The sequence below is a fragment of the Patiria miniata genome, unplaced genomic scaffold (genome assembly GCF_015706575.1).
Source record: "Patiria miniata isolate m_02_andy unplaced genomic scaffold, ASM1570657v1 HiC_scaffold_27, whole genome shotgun sequence".
Taxonomy (NCBI): domain Eukaryota; kingdom Metazoa; phylum Echinodermata; class Asteroidea; order Valvatida; family Asterinidae; genus Patiria; species Patiria miniata.
The window spans coordinates 6,560,593-6,579,922 of NW_024037066.1; the positions used below are offsets into that span (position 1 = coordinate 6,560,593).

Here is a 19,330-nt window from a genome sequence, read left to right on the forward strand (position 1 = left end):
CAAGCCCCATAATGCACCAGCCTCATAAATGAAATCGACTGTGCGAGCCACTGATTTCTAAAAATAGAGATCAGTGGTGTGAGCATGCAGCAGACTGACTTTATAAATCATCAGAGAAAAAAAACCCATTAATATGTGCTACTTTATTATTTTCAGGATCTTTGCATTAGGAACGGTTGGAGCGCCGCAAAGCAGTATCGCACCCTCTAAATGAAAACTCCAAACATAACTCAAGTTCAAGTATACTCAAAACGACAAATACAGACCAACAAACAAACACATAAACACGGAAAACAAAACATGCAAGCATTGCCATTACAAACAAATAGTATTGTTATGCTTTATTTATTTATAAGCCATCTTGGCTTGATCAACTGTACATTTTCTTACATTTATCTGCAGGAGATTAACCAAGAAAATAATCCGAATCAAGTATATCAAACTTAAAAGTGTCACTCGAAAGCAACATGATGCAAAACTTCATCCATGATATAAACAATATCTTCATTACTTTCATTCTACTTATTTACATATTTTATGTAACAAACATCAACTTTTTAAAGGAAGAAGATAAACTGAATCATTACGGGCGAGAGTTGACGATTTCAAAAGTTTTTCGTCTCTAAACCCGACCGAGAATGCAACACATAACCAACATTTTGATAATCAGAAAGCTTCAATTATGAGCTAAAGTAATTGCCAACCCAAATATTTTTTCTCGATTGTTTCATTGCCCAACCATTTCAGTTTATTCATAAGTTGACATCAGAATTAAGATTGCGCTGTGAGTGCGTGATAGTTAAGATTGCATCCCACCGCAGCTCAGCCCCCAGACGCACCGGGGGCCGGCAACATTCAGCTGTGCCGCCCCCGCCCGCACAGTACGTGACTGGGGCAGCAATAGCAAGTCCGATTAAAAAACCCCAAAATGTTAGGTGGAAAATAACCTTATTATATAATTTACAAAAAAGAAACCCATTTCGACTAAGATTTTAATGACACACATTGAAAATCGGATAAGGGAGCGTGGACAAAAATTTAGCTTGAAAAGTCCGTTTTACTCTTTTTTTGGAACTAGGCATGTCAGATACGCCCAGACCCCTCCCAAAATAATAGCAAGAATGAAGAGTGCGACTGTGGAATCGAAATGATTTGCATTTCCCATTGTTACATATCTAATCCAGTTTGATCACTATGGTTTTACGTACTGTTCTCGGCAACATCTTCTCTATTGCGCGATTTCAATTAAGTGAAAGCGTGATCATTAAAATATACTTTTTTTCCCAGTTGCAAATTCCACTTTGTCTTTGTATCGCTCACTAGAGATTGAAAAAAAAACCCACCTTATTATTTAGTGCCGCATTAGATTATTCAGTGTTTCTTCTTTTACATAAACATATAGGCCTATCCTTATGACATTAAAGAAAAATACGGACTTGGTCGTTACTTTGGTATTCCGGCAAAAAAATGTTTTAGAAATCAGCATCGGCTAGTTGGTATAAGTAACTCAATGTTTCAGTTTTTTGTCTTTTTTAATTTTACTTTCACGGGTCACGGAGCTATTAATAAATTAGTCTTGTATCAACTTCTCATATTATGTACATGAACGTATCATTGCATTTTAACTGAGTGCTTGTAATTCTGTAAAAAATAAAATTGCTTGTGTAATTTTAATATTCTGAAGTGATATATGCAGTTTCACGATTAGCCAACCCCCTCCCCGCTTATTCGGACATTTTCACAAAGGCTTTGTCACTATATGGAACTTGTCCCTCAGTTTACTTGCGTTGCAACATACATGTGTTAGCTTCGATAACTTTTCCCCCAAATCAAAACTTCCTGTTCTGAATGTGCATCCGTTGATATGCGCGCGAAGTGTTCCGGATTATGCAAATTAGCAAAATCACTGTACGCTGTGCGCATCGCCAGAGAAATTAATGCGCAGGTACTTGTACAGCGTATCCGCCTACACGTACCACTTTTACATTCGGGTACGTATTTGCAGCGCATTATGTACACGCGGGAGAGTGCTAATTACTTATGCACGCTCCCAACCGCGTTCAATGGGAAACGCCCCCATCATGAATATTACTTTATTTTCTCATCGGTGACAAACATCTCGCTGCAGGCGCCGCACGCACGCTCATTGATGGTGTGCGGGGATATGATATAAGTCTAGTACATTATGCTATCCACTTTCCGTCCTCGCTAGTTGAGAACTGTTATTTTTTCCCGGTCTTTATCATCCGTCTTGTCTGTCGGACAATATGGTATCCTCTTTTAATCAAAACTGCTTTGCTTATGTTCTGAAAAAAGGATTAGACAGTCTAACTTTATATACAGCACGCAAAAATTAAGCAAAACAAAGCAGTTTACAAAAATATCACAAAATATATATTGTAAAAAAGACTGGCATTGTATACATACAAAACGATGTTCGTTAGATATACAAGAGTCATGTAAATCATATGTGAACCATTTGGTTATTAATTTAAACCAGCACAATTCATTGGTAGCAGATAGTCTTCACTTTTCGGCCCAAAATCATGTTGAAATAGGTATGTAGCATACCATTAAAAAGAAATGGAGCCCTCTTCAAGGCTCAACCGGTCTTTTAACAAGAACAAACACCTACCAACTTTAAGTTACTGTGTTTTAAATATGTAATAATGCCCTAAACGAGTAGTTTGTCAAAAGACATTCTTTCCAACTCGTAATCATATGACCCCATTTTTCTTCCACCTTTGGCCCTGCCCCAACTAAACCAATGCACAGGGCTTCTCAAAAGACCACCAAGGCAAGTCCATTTATCAGTACATCTATAGTGTTTAGATTGTGAGGAATGTCCCCATATGACTTCGTACATTGCATCCCATTCCTTGTCGAGTACATTCTTTGTTTTGTTTGTTACTTTTTCCCTTCTGCATGCCTATCTTCATTAGTTCTACTCGGAAGGGCCCCCTTTACCCCCACCCATCCCCCTCCTGCAGTGTCCTGCTTTTTCCCCCAATTATTTAGAAAAACCCCGAAAAAAAATGGTCCATAAAAGTGTCCATATCTTGGGGTGGGCCTTGGATGCAAGAAAAGTGGGAGGGGTCTAAAAGTGTCACCCTGCCATAAACACCAAACTGGACTTTACATAGCCTTAGGGTTCTCAATCAATTAAAAGGGGCCTGGTGAACAAATGGGCCAACTCTACACCCCGACCCCTCCCTCCAGGTAATGATTGCTCCTCCCCATTTCAGAAATGGGGAACAATTTATGGTAGCTCTAGCATCCCCCTGTGCCACAAACTATTTCAGAAAGTATTGTGGAGGATTAAGTTCAGCCTGTTCAAACTTAAAGTAGTTACAAAACTTTGCCCCTAAGGCAAGCTCTGAAAATGTTTCCAATTCGACGATTCGTAAAGGAACAAGTGCAACAACTTTTAATAAAGGGGGCGTTAATATTTCCTCGATTTCAAAATTGTTAAACCAAAAAACCAAATATGGTGAATGAAAGGTATTTTCAGAGGCTCAAATGTTCAAAGCAAATACAAGGTAGATTGAGTCAATTTTTTTTCAGGGACCGGAGAATGGGTGTGGGGGAGGGTTGTTCACTTTAAATATGCAGGCGATTAACTTATAAACTTGCGATTTCGGATTCGAGATTTACATGTAAATTGGCAATGGAAACAGTATAAAACGAAAGGGGTGGAAGATATGATCAGGAATACAAAATGAAGGAGATTCTGTGAGTGACCACCACAGGAGGGTCTTGACTTTTAACGGTGATCAATGTTTAAAATTGAAATGGTTCCAGTTCATGAAATGTTCTGAAGCACGCATGACGACTCTTGTCTTTTTCATACTGTGCTGCTCTGCACAACCTGGGCAAACCAGTTGGGAGAGAAGTTCAAAGGTCATGTGAAGCCTCCGGGAAGTCAGGAAGCAGCGGCAACAGACAGGGCATCACAAGGAACAGGTGGCCATACCAGAGAGATAGCTGCCCGATTCTGTTTCAATGCAAGTAGTCAGGACCGTTAGTGTCCGGCTGCATTGGGCAGGAAGAGTTTGACCCGTCATCACTTGAAGAGTGCGGGTTCATCTCAGAGTTCTAAGAAACTCTGTCTCTTGTCTCAGTGCTCCGCAAGGGAAGACCCTGCATCTTCACCCATCTGTAAGCATGGTAAAAAAAAATCCACTGACGACTGATGAGCAGTCAAGTTGCAGGCGCTATCAGTGAGATGGAATCAAGTACGGTGATGTCTTTGGCTATCCTTCTCGACTGACACGACACCTCAGAGGAATCTTGGGCTATCACTTGGTCGTCCGAGTCCACAAGAGGGCAGTATACACAGTCTATCATCCTGGTAGTGTTTTGCCGAAACCATCAGCGCAGTGTTTAGGAGGTTTCTGCTCAGTTGAGGATGGTCCGAGGCGGGACATCATTGCGTCAACGGCGGCCCGTTGATTCCTGGATGGTAGAACTGACAAGACTGGGCCCTCTCGCAGCCCCGCGGCGTCATGAAGTGCCTGCATATTGGACGAGCTGCAAAATTGATAGCTGTTTGACAGAGGGGGAAAAAAAATGATTCGTTTTTGATATATCTCAATTTCTTTAAACTTTAGAGTGTTTGGGGTTTGGTATTTTCTGCACTGTTTCTAGAGACCCAAGAAGTTCTTTCTGAAATTGTTTTGATTTTACCACTCCTCTTTTATTAATTTTTTTGGGGGGAGGGGGAGATCAGGTTTTTTTCAACTCCTCCCATGCCAATCCGATTGGAGGAAAAAATGTTTAAATCGTGGTAATCTATTAATTTTAAAGTGAATTATGTGATGTGTCAAAGGGAACAGAATAGGTTCTTTCTAATGTTTTAGAAAATATGTGAAAACAAAGGGTCTTGATAACTAAGTTGCTGAAATGCAAGCCTAGCACCCTGCCTTATACTCCTTTATTACCTCCCCATGTTCGATTTTTACTGTAAGTACAACGTAAAACCTTGTGATACAAAAGCCAATTGTATCAAGTCACATTTAAATAAGAAAAATAAACAAAGCTTGACAGTACCTCCCCTCCCGCGTCCACCCCCACCACCGCCGCCACGTGGCCAGGGACCACCGCCCCCCATGAGAGGTCGTGGAGGACCCCTAGGGGGCATGTCTGGTGGCCCACCAGGGCCGGGGAACCGCGCCGGACCATTGGGGAACGGGGGTCCGTTGAAGCGTGGATTGAAACCACCTCTTCCTGGTCCTGATGTAAATGGAGAATAAAAAGTCGAAAAATATGATGCAAGAACGACATGTTGATAAGTTGTTCATTATAGCTGTGCATTCACTAGAGGGCGCTCTCTTACCAGCAACAAAGGCAGTTGAAGGGCAACGACATTATTATTACAATGGTCCACATGAATCAACTGTGTCCACTCATGAAAGTAGCACTGGTTTGAGTGAAGATAGTCTAACTACGGTTAACAACAGTTACTGTGCAAATTTGCTCCGAGGTGATAAAACATTTTTTGAGTCTTACCTCCAAAGCGAGGACCCATCCCGCCTCTGCCTCGTACTGGACCTGGGCCGGGGCCTGGGGGGCCTGGGGGACCTGGTGGGCCTGGGGGGCCTCTGGGTCCCCAGCCCTCAGGGTTGAAGTTGGGCCCGCCAGGGAGGTTGGGCTGTGGTGGACCTAATGATCCTTAAGGAGAAGAAAAATGATGTCAGGAAATGTTACATTGAGGGTGTTTTTGGAGGAAATTCAGAAGCCCGCTGTTTGTGTTGACGGTCCCAAAAACACCTAATATAAGCATTTTCTAAATAAACCCTTTTTCAGACATTACAAAAGAATGCTGAACATTAAGCTGGGCACAGAGAGAAACAATTAATAAAAAAATATTCAAGTATACTCAACAAGGATGCATTCGAAATGAGATGCATGTAATTCCCAGATGACAGCAGCAATGATGATATATAGCAATGGTAGCAATGTACATGTATATGGAAACATGGAAAATAGGAAATCTCAAATGAAACTTGTGTCATTTGTGGTCCAGTCAGACTATAGTGTATCCTTACAGTCCCCCTCCCATGTGCCACCTAGGATCCGCCCCTCAAGAAGGGGGAATTCCCTGTTCACTGTGAGTATTAATACCTGGTAATTGGTTCTTGAATGGTTCCAGCATATCCCTGAGTTTGTTGGTCAGTTCCTCTTGCGTGGGCTGTGCACCACCTTGGTTACCCTTTGATAAAAAAAGCAACATAGCAAAAATATATCAACTTCCAATATACTGTGGTATTAAAAGATCCAAATGGGCATTCCTCCTCAGAATTCTTCATGGATGTCCACTGCTCAAAGACAATACTTCGGGAATTTTTTTTTTACACAACCGCACGACAGGTTCTACTGTTAGTAACTTTGACACTTCATACCTTTATATTGGTAAAACCCAATTTTCACATTTAACAATTATTTTTTGATGTTAAAATTTCAACTATTCATAAAAAAATTTTGCGTCAGGGCGATGTAAATCAATATTATGTTTTGCCCTTCACCGACATATAAACACTGTATACTCAGTGTGTTACCTCCTCAGTGAAAGTGGGAAAAAATAAGATTCGGTTGGCTGGTTCCAATCTGATGTACATGTAGCAGCGGGTACCACAATGCCAACTGATCCCGCAAGCTCGGTGGTCGAGGAGTAAGACGTCTGCACTAGAAAGCAAGAGGTTGTGGGTTCAAGTCCCACCCGAGTGATTTTTTTCAACTTTTTCTCGGGAGGTAGACACCGAGTATACAGTGTTTATACGTCGGTGAAGGGCAAAAACCTAATGTTGATTTACAATTTTCAAGTTATAAACATTTTTGCATTTGACAGTGAAGCCTAAAAGTTAGTTGTAAACATTTGTCATATTTGCACAGAGTTATCGAAAATCTCACCATAATTGAATTGAGCAGATTTTGCACGTTGGTGATTGTGGCGCTTGTGGACGGGGGATCGTTGGGCCTACCCGGGCCGGGCATGGGCTGACCCTGGCTCCCCGCCTGCAATGCGGGAGGGAGTCCCCCGGGGAGATTGGCCGGTATCTGTTGGACCAGGCTCGCGATGGCCGGTGGGAGGTTGTCCAGCTGTAGGCCCGGGGGTAGAGTGATGCCCTGTGGGATGATAAGGGTCCCTGGGTGGGGCGGGGGATGGGCAGAGTGGTTGCCAGGCAGCATGGGTTCTGAGTAGAGAGGTGTAGAGCCTTGGGAGGAATCGGCAGTCTCCTAGAGAGAGAAGCAAAAGGCGGGGGGATTTGGTTATCAGATCTTATACATAGGGAAGTCTGTTGATGATCAAGAGCCATTTCCATGGCATCACAGGAAACTCAAGGAGTAGATAATGAAACCCAAACTAGTGACATCATCTTACACTCATGAAACCCTTCAATGATAGAAGCATTTTTCCAGCTATTGTACAAAAACAACTGGTCTATGAAGATTATAACCCTAACTCCCTAGGCATTTTGCTAAGATGCAACCTTAATCATGTAAAATCCTCCAACTGTCTCCCTGTAAAAATAGCATACAGCCTCAATCCTCCAAAATTATCCGTTATTTCTTGACTGTGGTCCTTGGAGGAGTGACCACTGCCTCAATCCTGCAAAATCATCCAGCAATCACTGTCAATATGTTGAGGCAGAGCCAGTGACATCCTGGAGCAGTGCGGAGGATTTCAAGTATAATCTAGGCCTCAAGTTAAGCGCAGCTGAGCATAAACAACACAAGGTCCGGCCTAAGACCTTGACACAGTGCATCCTCCAAAATCAGCCACACATTTTTGCCATATAGCCTCAATCCTGAAAAATCCTCCATTTTGCAAAGAGGATTTTGGAGAATTTGGAAAGATTAGGGCTTTATTAAACAAGTGCTGCAACAATGCATCAGCTATTACTAAGAGCCTCTCAGAGTGTACACTCTGATTGGTCTGTCACTGATTGGTCTGCTGTACGCCCATATTGAAATAGAAACTTATTTATTACAAAATAACAATAGCGAGAATAGACCATGCAGAACTCATTACATGAATAATGGCGTGTCTTCATGCAAAGATAAAAACAGGACCCAGCCTTGTATTAGGCAGACTAAAAGCAAAGGTTTTAAAAAAACACTGCAAATTTACGGCTCACAATTGACATGGAAAGACGGCAATAATTTACAACACACAGGTGGCCACGACAGAAATGTAGCTTGCATTATTAAAAAAGCCAGAAAAAAATGGCTATGTGGTCATAATGACAAACTGAACACAACGGACAGAGCTAGTGAAATAAGCAGATCCCCAATGGCAAAATTACATTACATGGAAAGACTCAAGATCAAGGACTAAAGGTCCTAAAGTCTTTCCAGGACAGGTAATAAACAAAAAAATATCAAGAAATCTCAAGACAAGTCCAAAATTACTGGATTTCCCAGCATTCAAAATATCCAGGACTCCCCAGGAGGAGTTAAAAATTCCAGGGCTTTCCAGGACAAGTTTGAAATTCAAGAACTATCTGTGGCATGTAAAAATATTCCAATATATCCCAGAATACATGTGGGTCAGAAATTACCGGACAGATTATAAAATTCTAGGACTTCTCAAGACAGGTATGAAACTCGAGAAATTTAATTTTGAGCAGTGCTAAGGCCCCTCCAAAATCTGAGGACTTCCAGAGAGGGACCCAAAATTCAAGGACTTTCCTTCATGAAGAACAGGTATAAATTTAGATTTTTGATTTTTTGGACGCAAACCCTCCAAGGACTTACACACAAAAGATTAAAAGCCAATCAAGTGTTTTGCATGAAGACCTACGAGGGTCAAAACTGTTAAGTTGAAACAGACAGACAGATAGACAGACAGACATACAGATAGCGTTAATGAAGGACAGACAACACAGACAACTCACTTCGTCCTCAGGTTTCCTCTTGGTCTCCTTGGGTTAGTTATGAAATAAAAAAGGACAGAGTTTACAAAGACACATCTTTCGTGGACAAACAACAAAAGGAGGGACAAACAGACCGACAAAGAGTTGTGAGGAGATTTCGTAGTTATTAGAGAGGAGTGAAAGAAATGGATAAGATTATGTAAGCCGGTGTGAGAATAAGTCATAGAAATAGCCCAAGAACAAAACAAAACATAAACAAACAAATAAACCAACAAACCAACCAAATATCCCCACAAGTGGATTTTTTTCCTCTGTGGATCACTGAATTGGCCAAACTGGCCTGGAGTCTGCTGGCCAACTGACCGGCCACCTGCCATCCTACTGGCCAATAAAACTAAAACAAAAACAAATAAACCAAAAAATAAACCAACCAACAAACAAAAATACCCCACAAGTGGATTTTATCCTCTGTGGATCACTGAATTGGCCAAACTGGCCTTGACTCTGCTGGCCAACCGACCGGCCATCTTTCATCCTACTGGCCAAAAAAAAAACACCCAAAAGAATCCCCCCCCAAAAAAAAAAGGGGGGAAAAAGAAATCCAAATGATAACTGGGCATACCAAAGCAATGACCCCAACAGACAAGACCGACTGACAGATGGGAAAAATATTCAACCATACACACTTGTAAATGCATACACAAGGCAGACATTTTGTAAACATGGCATCAACAAATGGAAAGGGTTAGGGTCAACACAAAGACATCTGAGTTACTTAGTGAAATTCTTGGAACAAATAATGATGAATAAAAGTCAATGTTAGTCAACAAACCATCCTCTTGCACATGTGTGTACAAACAAATGTTTGTAACACATTTCACGAGTTCTTTAATGTACAGTCGTGGGATAAATAGTGTATCTGGCTTTTAATATTTTTCTTTTTAAATCATGAACGTGCATTCAGTGAGCAACTCACATCTTCCAAGGGGATTCTGGTTGGTTCCTTGGGCTCAAAGGGTTCCGGATCGGGCTCCTTGGGCGTGTCGGGGATCATGTTCTTGTCAAAGTAGATCTCCTGAAGGACGATCATCTCTCGCTGTTTCTGGATGCCTTTCTCAAGGCTGTTGACCCCGTAGTCCACCGGGGGGACGTCAACCACCTGAATACGAACTAGGGCGTGCCACTGAAGGGTTTTTTTATTATAAAAGGAATGAAAAAACAGAAGATTAGATCAACTTGTTCTTGGAAGAACAGTTTTGCTTTTCTTCTGGTTTAAAAAGATCAGTTAAAATGCTATTTAGGATTGCCAAGACAACGGTGGCCATTTCTGAACCCTCGACTGTACTTCCTACTTTGCATCAGGCTCCAACCTCCTGATGTTTTGAGTCCTCAAACTTTCGGAGACTCTGACTCAATATGAGTCTATTTTTTCTGATGCGAACACGTCAGATTGTAGGATAGGAAGCCAAGTGGAGTTGGATTATTTGGGGCAAGCAGTCTGGGCTAAAAAATGGTTAGGGAATCAGAGATCGACTTAAAGCCGAGGGCAAGGAATATAAGAAATAGACTTGGTTGATTAGAACCTACAGTTTTCCCAAGGAGACATTCATCTTCTTGGGCTTTGGAGTAGGGGTGGGAGTGGGGGGAGTGGTTGGGGTTAAAGGGGGGGGGTGTTTAAGGGGATTGAGGATTGGGTGGGGGTTGATGGTGGGGTGGGGTAGGGTGGGCTGGGGTTGAGGGGTTGGAAACCTACAGTTTTCCCAAGGAGACATCCATCCTCTTGGGGTTTGGAGTAGGGGTGGGAGTGGGGGGGGGGGGGGGGGTGAGTGGTTGGGGTTGAAGGGAGGGGGGTTGTTTGAGGTGATTGAGGATTGGGTGGGGGTTGAGGGTGGTGTAGGGTGGGCTGGGGTTGAGGGGTTGGAAACCTACAGTTTTCCCAAGGAGACGTCCATCCTCTTGGGGTTTGGAAAAGGGGTGGGAGTGGTTGGGGTTGAAGGGGGGGGGGGATTGAGGATTGGGTGGGGGGTTGAGGGTGGGCTGGGGTTGAGGGGTTGGGGGTGAACTCACCGGCAGGAGGTCATTGCCCCCAAGGCTTGGACTGGCTCCCTCGCCTTGCAGTTTGGCATTCTTAATGGTCTCTCGCTCCATGACCATCTCAAGGTGTGCGGCATTCCGGAAGTCCTTAGGTCTATTCACATTCTCTTTAAAAAAAAGAAAAGAAAGAAAGCTTCAATTATTTGTAACAGAGAATCATTGTCAGAAGCTGAAGAAGAGCACTAAGATGTATAAAGAATGCTACGTAGGCACATTTTAAGAAATGACTGAATTTTCTCTGCACCCTTTTCCTGTTTTATCCGACAGAAGCTTTCAATTTTTTTGTCCGTCCATTTTCCAGAGCCAGTCGCACACGTTGAAAAGTAATGCTAAGGATTAGGAGTGAACCTAATTCTCTAGTCTTTGCAAATCAAAAAAGGCAAAACAGCTTGACAAAAATGTAGATTGAGAAGCAAAAAAAATTAAAGTTTCAGTAGTTTGATGCTAACCTCTTTCCGTTTCGTCCATCTCAAAGTATAAGATGTCTACCAGTTTATCATCGTCTTTCCACTTGACGCACTTCTTCGACTTCGTTGGTATCAACTTCAAGTTCCCTGTTCCGCCCGAGTTCTTTTTGTCAGCGTTGCTCACCTCGTCTTTGCTCTCCGACTTTTCCGAGTTATCTTCGTCGTTTTGACCGGAAGAGTAGAAACGGACTGTAGGACATATGTACATCAGACAAAGAAAATAATTACAAAGTATTGAGCAAAAGGGTTATTCACAGAATACAGAATGGGTGTAAAGTTTAACAGAATGGGTGTAAAGTATTGAGCAAAAGGGTTATTCACAGAATACAGAATGGGTGTAAAGTTTAACCTTACATTTACATTTTTTTCTTCTAATCTCAGCAAAGAATAATATGAAATGCAATTTTGGTTCAATTTCAATGCACTGGATTTTCACTCTTCTCTGTGTTGATGAGTAAACAACTTATACCTCACTCAATCCTACAAGGTGTTGATTCATTTAAGAAAACTGTGAGTTGAAAGGTATAGGATTATTTGCTCTTTGTAGGTGCGTTTCCAGCAATTACCAATGTTCTTACGTGCCTTTTAGAAACACAATATTATGAAAAGATATGTAAGAAATTTTCCACAGATGAATCAGTTTTGAAAAGATGAAAAACAGCACTGGAATTTTCAGTTTTATAAGAAAATCTCCAGAAATTTTCACTTACACTTTGGCGGGTCTGGTTTTGTTTCCTGTAATCAAAAGAGAAAGAAATGTGGCAAATGAAAGGACTTCTTCTTGTTTCACAAAATACTTTTGTAAAATTAAGTTCAGTAAGCAAGCTCTTTCACCAAATCCAGTAAGCAGGCAGGTGAACACCACCACCATTAGAATAGCACTACATACCGGATAAGCGTCAGTGACATTTGCACCACTGGTATTAAATTCACACCATAACTCCCCAACATCCTCCAAAATCCACCAACAGGTTTGTTGGAGTTTGTGGGATTGAGGAAGGAGAGCCGTGCCACTCTTACTTCACACGATGCCCCTGCCACAGTTTCTTGCAAGGGGTGATGGTGGAGGAATCAGGAAGATTCCTTGCAAAAAAAAAGCCTTGACAAGTTGACAGTTAGGGTTAATGCACTCACAACAAGAGCTTGGATGAGCCCAGATTCACAGACAGAAGGAATATACTTTGGAGTGTTCGAAACTTAAAAAAGTAAAATTCAAAAACTTTTTTTTGAAGTACTATTTTATTTCCCACTTCAAGCTATTAAACTTCTCATTTGCCCAGCAACCCTTTTGTCTACAATAGAATCCAATTGATTTTGGACACAGCATTTCAACAAGAGACAATTACAACTGCCGAGACATTTTGTGAGGTAACACTAGATGACAAAGATCTCAAGATGGTCAGGGTTAGCAGATTAATTTCAGCATGATAGGACAATACAACAACTCATTAGTCAAAAGATTTCACAAATAAGTCAAAGCATCCCCCCTCACCCATTGTCAATGGTATCTGATACCTGAGCCAGACAAAGCTGATTATGAAAAAGGTTAGAAGCGTCTGCTTACTGCAAATTGCTACAAAATATCAAAAGATAGCTCCATCATTCACCAGCGAGAAATAACAAACTGCTTCAGTTCAACAAGCTAAAAACAACTACGGTGAGTCAAACACACAAACCACGCTCATGAATGGAAATTACTACTTCTACGGTTGAACTACTGTACATACAGGTCACGGTTAAACTACGATCTATATTCTACTATGATGTTAAAGGCAGGGGTGTGGGTGACCACTGATAAAAATATCTGAAAACAGCTGGAAAAGGTGTAAAAGACATCTCCTATACTTTTGTACACAGCAAGTGAGGGAAAAAAGCTAAAATCCAAAACAAAAAAAGCTGAAATCAGTTACAAAGCTGAGATATCACACCCCTGTAAAGGACAAAACTTTTTTGTGACAATAAACCACAATTTCAACTTTGTACTTAACAAAAAAGGAGTAAAAAGAATTTGGAGATGATGCCAGTCTTCAGTCTCTGAATGTGTAATCTCATCTGGTGACCTTAAACTGTTCCCAACAAACTTTGTAAATTTCAGTGGCTTTTGGAACACATGATGCGTCCCGTCCATGAGGCTCTCGTCAGTGCTAAAACAGCGCCCTCTCTTGTTTTCGCACGCAGCCTATTGACTGATCCAGGAATGTATGATATTCCAGCCACCTTTACTGTACATGGACCTCTGTTGACACCCACATTTTGTAAGGTCTCCGTGCGCGAACGAAAGAGGGTGCCCTTTTACCTAGCAACGACGTCCCATGGGCGGGACATTTAGCTGGTTGACGCGCACCGTTCCTTGTGTGTGACGCACGTACCCCTGGGGATTTGTACTATGTACACGCAGTGGTACGGCCGCGCGTCGCAGCAAAATTGCAGTCAGGCAAGATGGCGTCGGTCGGTCACCCCCAACTGTACTTTCCTTACCAATAAGGGGGTATTTGTGAACGGAGCGGATAAAGTACAAAGGATCCAAACATGACTGGGTTACTGAAAAGCAGGATTCTGGCAGATTCAGGATGGTTCGTTAATGAACACCCACGGGTAAGGTTTGATAAAAACACACCACACAGCAAGCAGTCAAAGAGACAGTTCTACTTTGCTACAGGAAGGAGTCAAAAACACACCACGGACTTGTCTTGATTTACCTGGGGGCTCTCAACTTTGCCCACCGATTCCTCCTCTTTGGCCCTACTACCCTTGGAGGTGTCTGGATGACTAGCCGGCTGAACCAACAAAAACAAAAATGAAACAAAAAAGATTGCTAACTCCTTTAGGGTCCCTCACGGTTTTTTTTCTCAAAACCCTGGCTTAAAGATGTGAACTAACCCAGTGAGCAAGACAGAGAGACACATGTATCTATAAGACAGTTCCAGGATTAAAACATAAAAACGTCACACTGTACTTTAATAAGTTGGATCTTTACAACTTGACAAAATGTACAAGCGGCTCAAGCATAAGATTTAATTTGTACAACCTCACTATTTAGGCAAAAAATAAATAAATCTGCTTCCGATTACATGGCATTTGAAAATAGGGTAGGTAGGTAGGGAATCTTTTTTTTGGGGGGGGGGCCAATTTTTTTGTGTGCGATCCTATGGAGGTGTCTGCGTGTAGTCAAAAGGTAAAAGGTAGTAATTGATGGTTTTCAGGTTTTTTATCCTCATTTTCCCCCAAAAAAATTAGGGTAGGGGCTGTCAGAATAGGGAAGGTAGGGTAACCGGAAGCAGAACTATTATTTTTTTTTGGCCTAGTCTATACAAAGGGTTGAGGGTTCGAGTCCAGCCTGGGGTTATGGTGGGCAGGACACTTTGCTTCTCCCAACAAGGAGTAAATGAGACAGAGGACAGAGATAGTTGTGTGTTTAATTTAGCCCATTGTGCCGATATGGCACCATTGAGCTGCATACTCCCCAGGGAGCTGAGATGGTCCTTGGCTTGTTCCCATTAGCCCTGTGAGAAGGGGTAACAATAATGTGCCACGCCTTGAGAACCTGTTTGGTTGATTTGTGTGCTATATCAATAAATTATTATTATGATTACAAAGATGCATATATGACATGTTTAGAATTAAAATTACTCATATCTTTGCACAAGCTACAACATTTTAATAACTTAACAGCATTTAAAGTAAACATTTTCTCAGCCTAAGGTAGGAAACCTCTACAGAAAAATGATGCCAACTCCCTCTCAGACAAATGCCTTGCTCTTTGCATCAATTGAGTGCCAGACCGTCACTGTATCCAAGCGACAGATTATACCAACATCCCATAGAATATGTGACGTCGGTGTTGCCATGGAAACAAGAGGTCTGGCTCAGCCTCGTCATCGTGTAATCATTGAGGGAGGTCAACTTTTTTCAACTGTTTCTTTTTAAATGGAACGACTCTAGAATATTAATTGACACAAAACAAAAAAATCCAATGTAATTACAATTAAACACCCTCTGTTAAAAGTTATCACCAATTCGTCTACACTCTAAATCCCAGTCGACAGGGATCTTAATAATTGTTTGCATTCCTACAAATGATAAGAGAAACCAGAAAGACATAATGCTGATATCTAATAGTATGTTTAAAGATACATTTCCCATGCTACTTTTAAGTTTCACCCTGAAATATAGCTTCCTCTTTTTCTAGCAATATGTAATTCACTTTGTGGATGAGACACTGACCGAAACAAATCAGCCCAAGTTTAGTTATTTTAAATTGCTAGCGGCCTGACAATTGACCTATCGCGGTAGAATCGCGGTAGAATCGCGTTAGAATCGCGTCAACGCAGCTTGTGAAATATTGTCCAATTACATGATATACAAATGGACGCGGAACGCGCAAAATCGGAGACAAACAAAACTTGGTGTACAAAAATTCTATAGGGTTGTCTAAGGGGCGTGGCTAACTCGCAAACGGCGATAGGTCAATACCTCTGTACTTCGGGGCAGGCTGGTTCCTGCTTTACAATATCGATAATGCATAGATTGTGAGTCTATCTGCTTGAAGGGCGGATCTATTTCTGACCAGCATTAAACCCCATTCTCAGAGGGTTTCAGATGCCCCTCCCCCAAAAAAGGAGGTTTTTGGTAGAAATAAACATACTACTAGAAAATTTATTAAGAGAAAACAAATTTAATTTGTTGAAGAGCACGGGGAACACAGCTTTAACATGAAATGTTTTAGTCATGATTTTTGCTGATCATGACATTTGCATGAATACCTGGGATTCAAACCTATGACAAGGGTAGACCTACTGTTGCACTGAACAACAACTCGGTAACAAATTTCAATTTCAAACAGAAAGTCTCAAAAATACATCCAGAACAGAAAAAAAAGACAGATAAACATCTCAACCATGGTCATGAAGAGTGACATAACCATATGTGCAATTCCACGGTTACTCACACTATGAAGGGTTTCTGATGTTTAACTGTCAACCTCCTAGTCAAGATCCCTAGAGGATGTTTCAGGAGGAAACCAACCAAGTACCAAGTAAGTACGAAAATGTAACGTGAGTAAACGATTTTGTGCGTCTTGTTTATCATACATAACACATTTTTCTGGATGTCATCTTTGGTGCTTAGGTAGGTCTAGGTCTACTCTATCTACCATGGGGATAACAGTTATTAAACCTTTTCAGTAAGGTAATTACAGCCCAAGGAAACTCAAAAGTACATCAAAAATGTAATGTGAGTAACCGTGGAATTGCCCATATGTATACACATACACCTGCAACCAAAACAGCTTCTACACTTGCTGTGAACAATGAAACTCTACAACACTAAGCGTATACACATGCAGCCACACTATCGTATGACATGTGGAGTGAAATGATTAACAGAAGCAGTACCTTGTTGGTTGTGGGAGACGTCGGCTTGGGTTGCGATTTCTTCAGCTTCACTTTCCTGACTGGGATGGCAGGTGCGTTGAGTGCATCCATGAAATTAGAGCTCTCATGTACCACTGCAGAAAAAATGCAAGAGTTAACATTATCTAGTGCATTGTTATCAAGGAATTTCACGTGACGTCACAGGTCAGTGGTCACTCACACACCCTCCATATTGGACGTCTACTGTTGCAAACCAGTAAATAAACTGCCATAGACCCCAGTGATGAATAAGCCCACTTCCAAAATTCAGGAAAAATATTCACAACTCTCCAAGGTGTTTGAGACACACACCAAATTAAAGCTTATTTGATCATCTTTCATTTTCTGTTCAATTTGTTTTGGGTAAACCAATGACTTTTTGGAGATTAATTCCATCCAAAGATGATCAATGCAATTAATCGTAATGCAATGTACATCGATCAAGCATCACGCTAGACGTCCAAAAACGGCGGATCTTTCACCGTTCACGTGAAAAGGTCAGAGGTCAGACCTTGGGTAGCTAATAAATACACAAGTGGCGAAAGAGATGAATAACAGAATTATATTGCCATCGGTTTGATCAAAGGATAAAGCAAGTAGACTTACATTTGGCTTTTGCAGGGATAAGCTTCGTCCTGCCGTGGTTGTTACTCGCTGACGTTGCTGACGTGGAGGCAGTGGTTATCGAGGACGTTGATGATGTCGTCTTGGAAGGAGCTGAGGATGTTGGGGTGTCCAATTTGGGTTTCTTCTCTGGAGGGAGGAGGGACTTCCCAAAGATTGGGCTGAACATTTCGGAAAATTATAAATCGGGTGAACAAAAATAACATATACAAATAAAAGACCATGGACAAGGTTTTAAGATTGGGTTTTGCCTTTCAATGATGTAACTTTTACTAAATGCTGTCGAAGAGCTTGCGTGAAAAATTCACGAGCTTGTTTGGGAGACTGGAACCAATGACCTCTTGCTTAAACCGCTTGACCATCGAGCTCGCCAGTGTAAGCAGGCTGCCAATCTTTCAGGGAACTTTATGAGAGAGAAGGAAATATGAAACCAATTTCTAAACACATACCAGCTCCGTGAAGGGACATCCACTTTCAGGTTCCGACTTTCAAACCTCGTCATTCAAAACTTTTCTGTCTTCAACCAAAAAGTGATCAAAGAAGAAAAGATCTGAATATGGAAAGGAATCAAATTGAGAAGCTTACCCTTCCCGTTTGATTGGCGCTGCCTTATCTCCTTTGTTGATGATGGGCGGAGCTTCGGCTGACTTCTTCTTGATCTTGAAGGGTGGTAACGTTGATGCTTTTTCTAGCCCTAATTTGAGAAAGAAATGGCCAAAAAAAAAAGTGACCTCAAACTGACAACAACGGCTTTTCCTTCGGGGATAACAGAAATCTGCAGGTAATGTGAAAACAAACAAAATCCTTGGACGGCTTTTCCATCTGTATTCCATGTAAGTTTCCAGGTAAACATGAGGTAATTCATTTCTTCCTTCATTAAATATTATGCTTAAGGCCAGTTGTACTTTGCGTCAAAGTAATGGTAACGGGCAAACTTTACAATGGAAAGTTTGATTGTTGACGTCATGAAAATGGCTTTGCTCTCACTTTCGCATGGAGTATGACTGACCTTTAGACTTCAAAGACTTACAACCTCCTCAGGGTAATATGAAGGGTCTTGACTGAAATGAAACCCTGGATTCAAACTAAACAATAGCAGTCACAACCGATGAGAATCTCTCCGAGCAGCAACCCCAGTTCAAATAAAATTTATCTACTTGGAAATTTCTTTTCTTTTTGGAAAGTGTACGTCCTTCCTTGCATACCTGTTGACCTGAATTTAGTGTGGGCTGGTCTCTTGATCTTTCCAAGCCTCGGCTTCTCTTCGTTGTCATCTGCATTGTTCTCCTCCTTGGCAACATTGGACAGAGTTTTCTCCGACTTTGGCGACTTCCCTTCCGCAGACAACCTCCTCTTGGCATCAGGGTCCATCTTGGAGGAGTTTTCTTTCTTGGTTCTCTCGTGATTGAGTTCCGATTTGGCGCTGCTCTCCTTTTCGGTTTTCAGTTTTTTGGAGGTCGGGTTGGCATTGCTGTCGGTTTCGGCGTCCTTCTCGTTCTCCCCTTTGGAGGCGTCCGTTTTGACGAGTTTCTTTTTCTTCTTCTTGACGACGTTGGAGGTGGAGGTGGGTTTGCCGTCTGAGTTCTCATGGGTCTGCTTGATGACTTTCATCCACTCGGAAACAACGTCCCCTGCCAAGGCCTTCAAACCTGTGCAATTGATTTTAGATTTTTTTTTGTTTTAAAGTGAACAAAGGAAACTGACACGAGAGGGGTTTGAGTCACCAGACTCTGGGGCCATATCGCTGCTCTACAAACTGAGCTATCCAGCCCTGTGTAGGCGTCCTCCTAATTTGTTAATATCTTGGCAAACATAAGAAGTCTTAAAACCACAATATCATACAGCCAGGGATCAAGCC

At 41.7% G+C, this 19,330-nt stretch overlaps 1 protein-coding gene across 3 annotated transcripts in view; it reads right to left on the reverse strand.

Annotated features, from left to right (window-relative positions):
- Positions 1 to 329: 329 nt before the first annotated feature.
- Positions 330 to 19,330, reverse strand: part of LOC119734328 (serine/threonine-protein phosphatase 1 regulatory subunit 10-like) — a 35,102-nt gene continuing 16,101 nt past the window's right edge. Inside the window, exons 7-21 of one of the 3 annotated variants that reach the window (XM_038207766.1) lie at positions 18,678 to 19,121; positions 18,058 to 18,166; positions 17,455 to 17,633; positions 16,831 to 16,943; positions 14,137 to 14,214; positions 12,148 to 12,172; positions 11,420 to 11,626; positions 10,944 to 11,077; positions 9,853 to 10,059; positions 8,898 to 8,924; positions 6,910 to 7,236; positions 6,124 to 6,211; positions 5,509 to 5,670; positions 5,050 to 5,232; positions 330 to 4,545 (exon numbers count right to left, since the gene is read on the reverse strand). In XM_038207766.1, the coding sequence (XP_038063694.1) occupies positions 4,427 to 4,545; positions 5,050 to 5,232; positions 5,509 to 5,670; positions 6,124 to 6,211; positions 6,910 to 7,236; positions 8,898 to 8,924; positions 9,853 to 10,059; positions 10,944 to 11,077; positions 11,420 to 11,626; positions 12,148 to 12,172; positions 14,137 to 14,214; positions 16,831 to 16,943; positions 17,455 to 17,633; positions 18,058 to 18,166; positions 18,678 to 19,121 (2,402 nt within the window). In that variant the 3' untranslated portion in view covers positions 330 to 4,426. The remainder of the gene's footprint in view (positions 4,546 to 5,049; positions 5,233 to 5,508; positions 5,671 to 6,123; positions 6,212 to 6,909; positions 7,237 to 8,897; positions 8,925 to 9,852; positions 10,060 to 10,943; positions 11,078 to 11,419; positions 11,627 to 12,147; positions 12,173 to 14,136; positions 14,215 to 16,830; positions 16,944 to 17,454; positions 17,634 to 18,057; positions 18,167 to 18,677; positions 19,122 to 19,330) is intronic. The other 2 variants (XM_038207768.1, XM_038207767.1) reach the window with 2 other exon arrangements.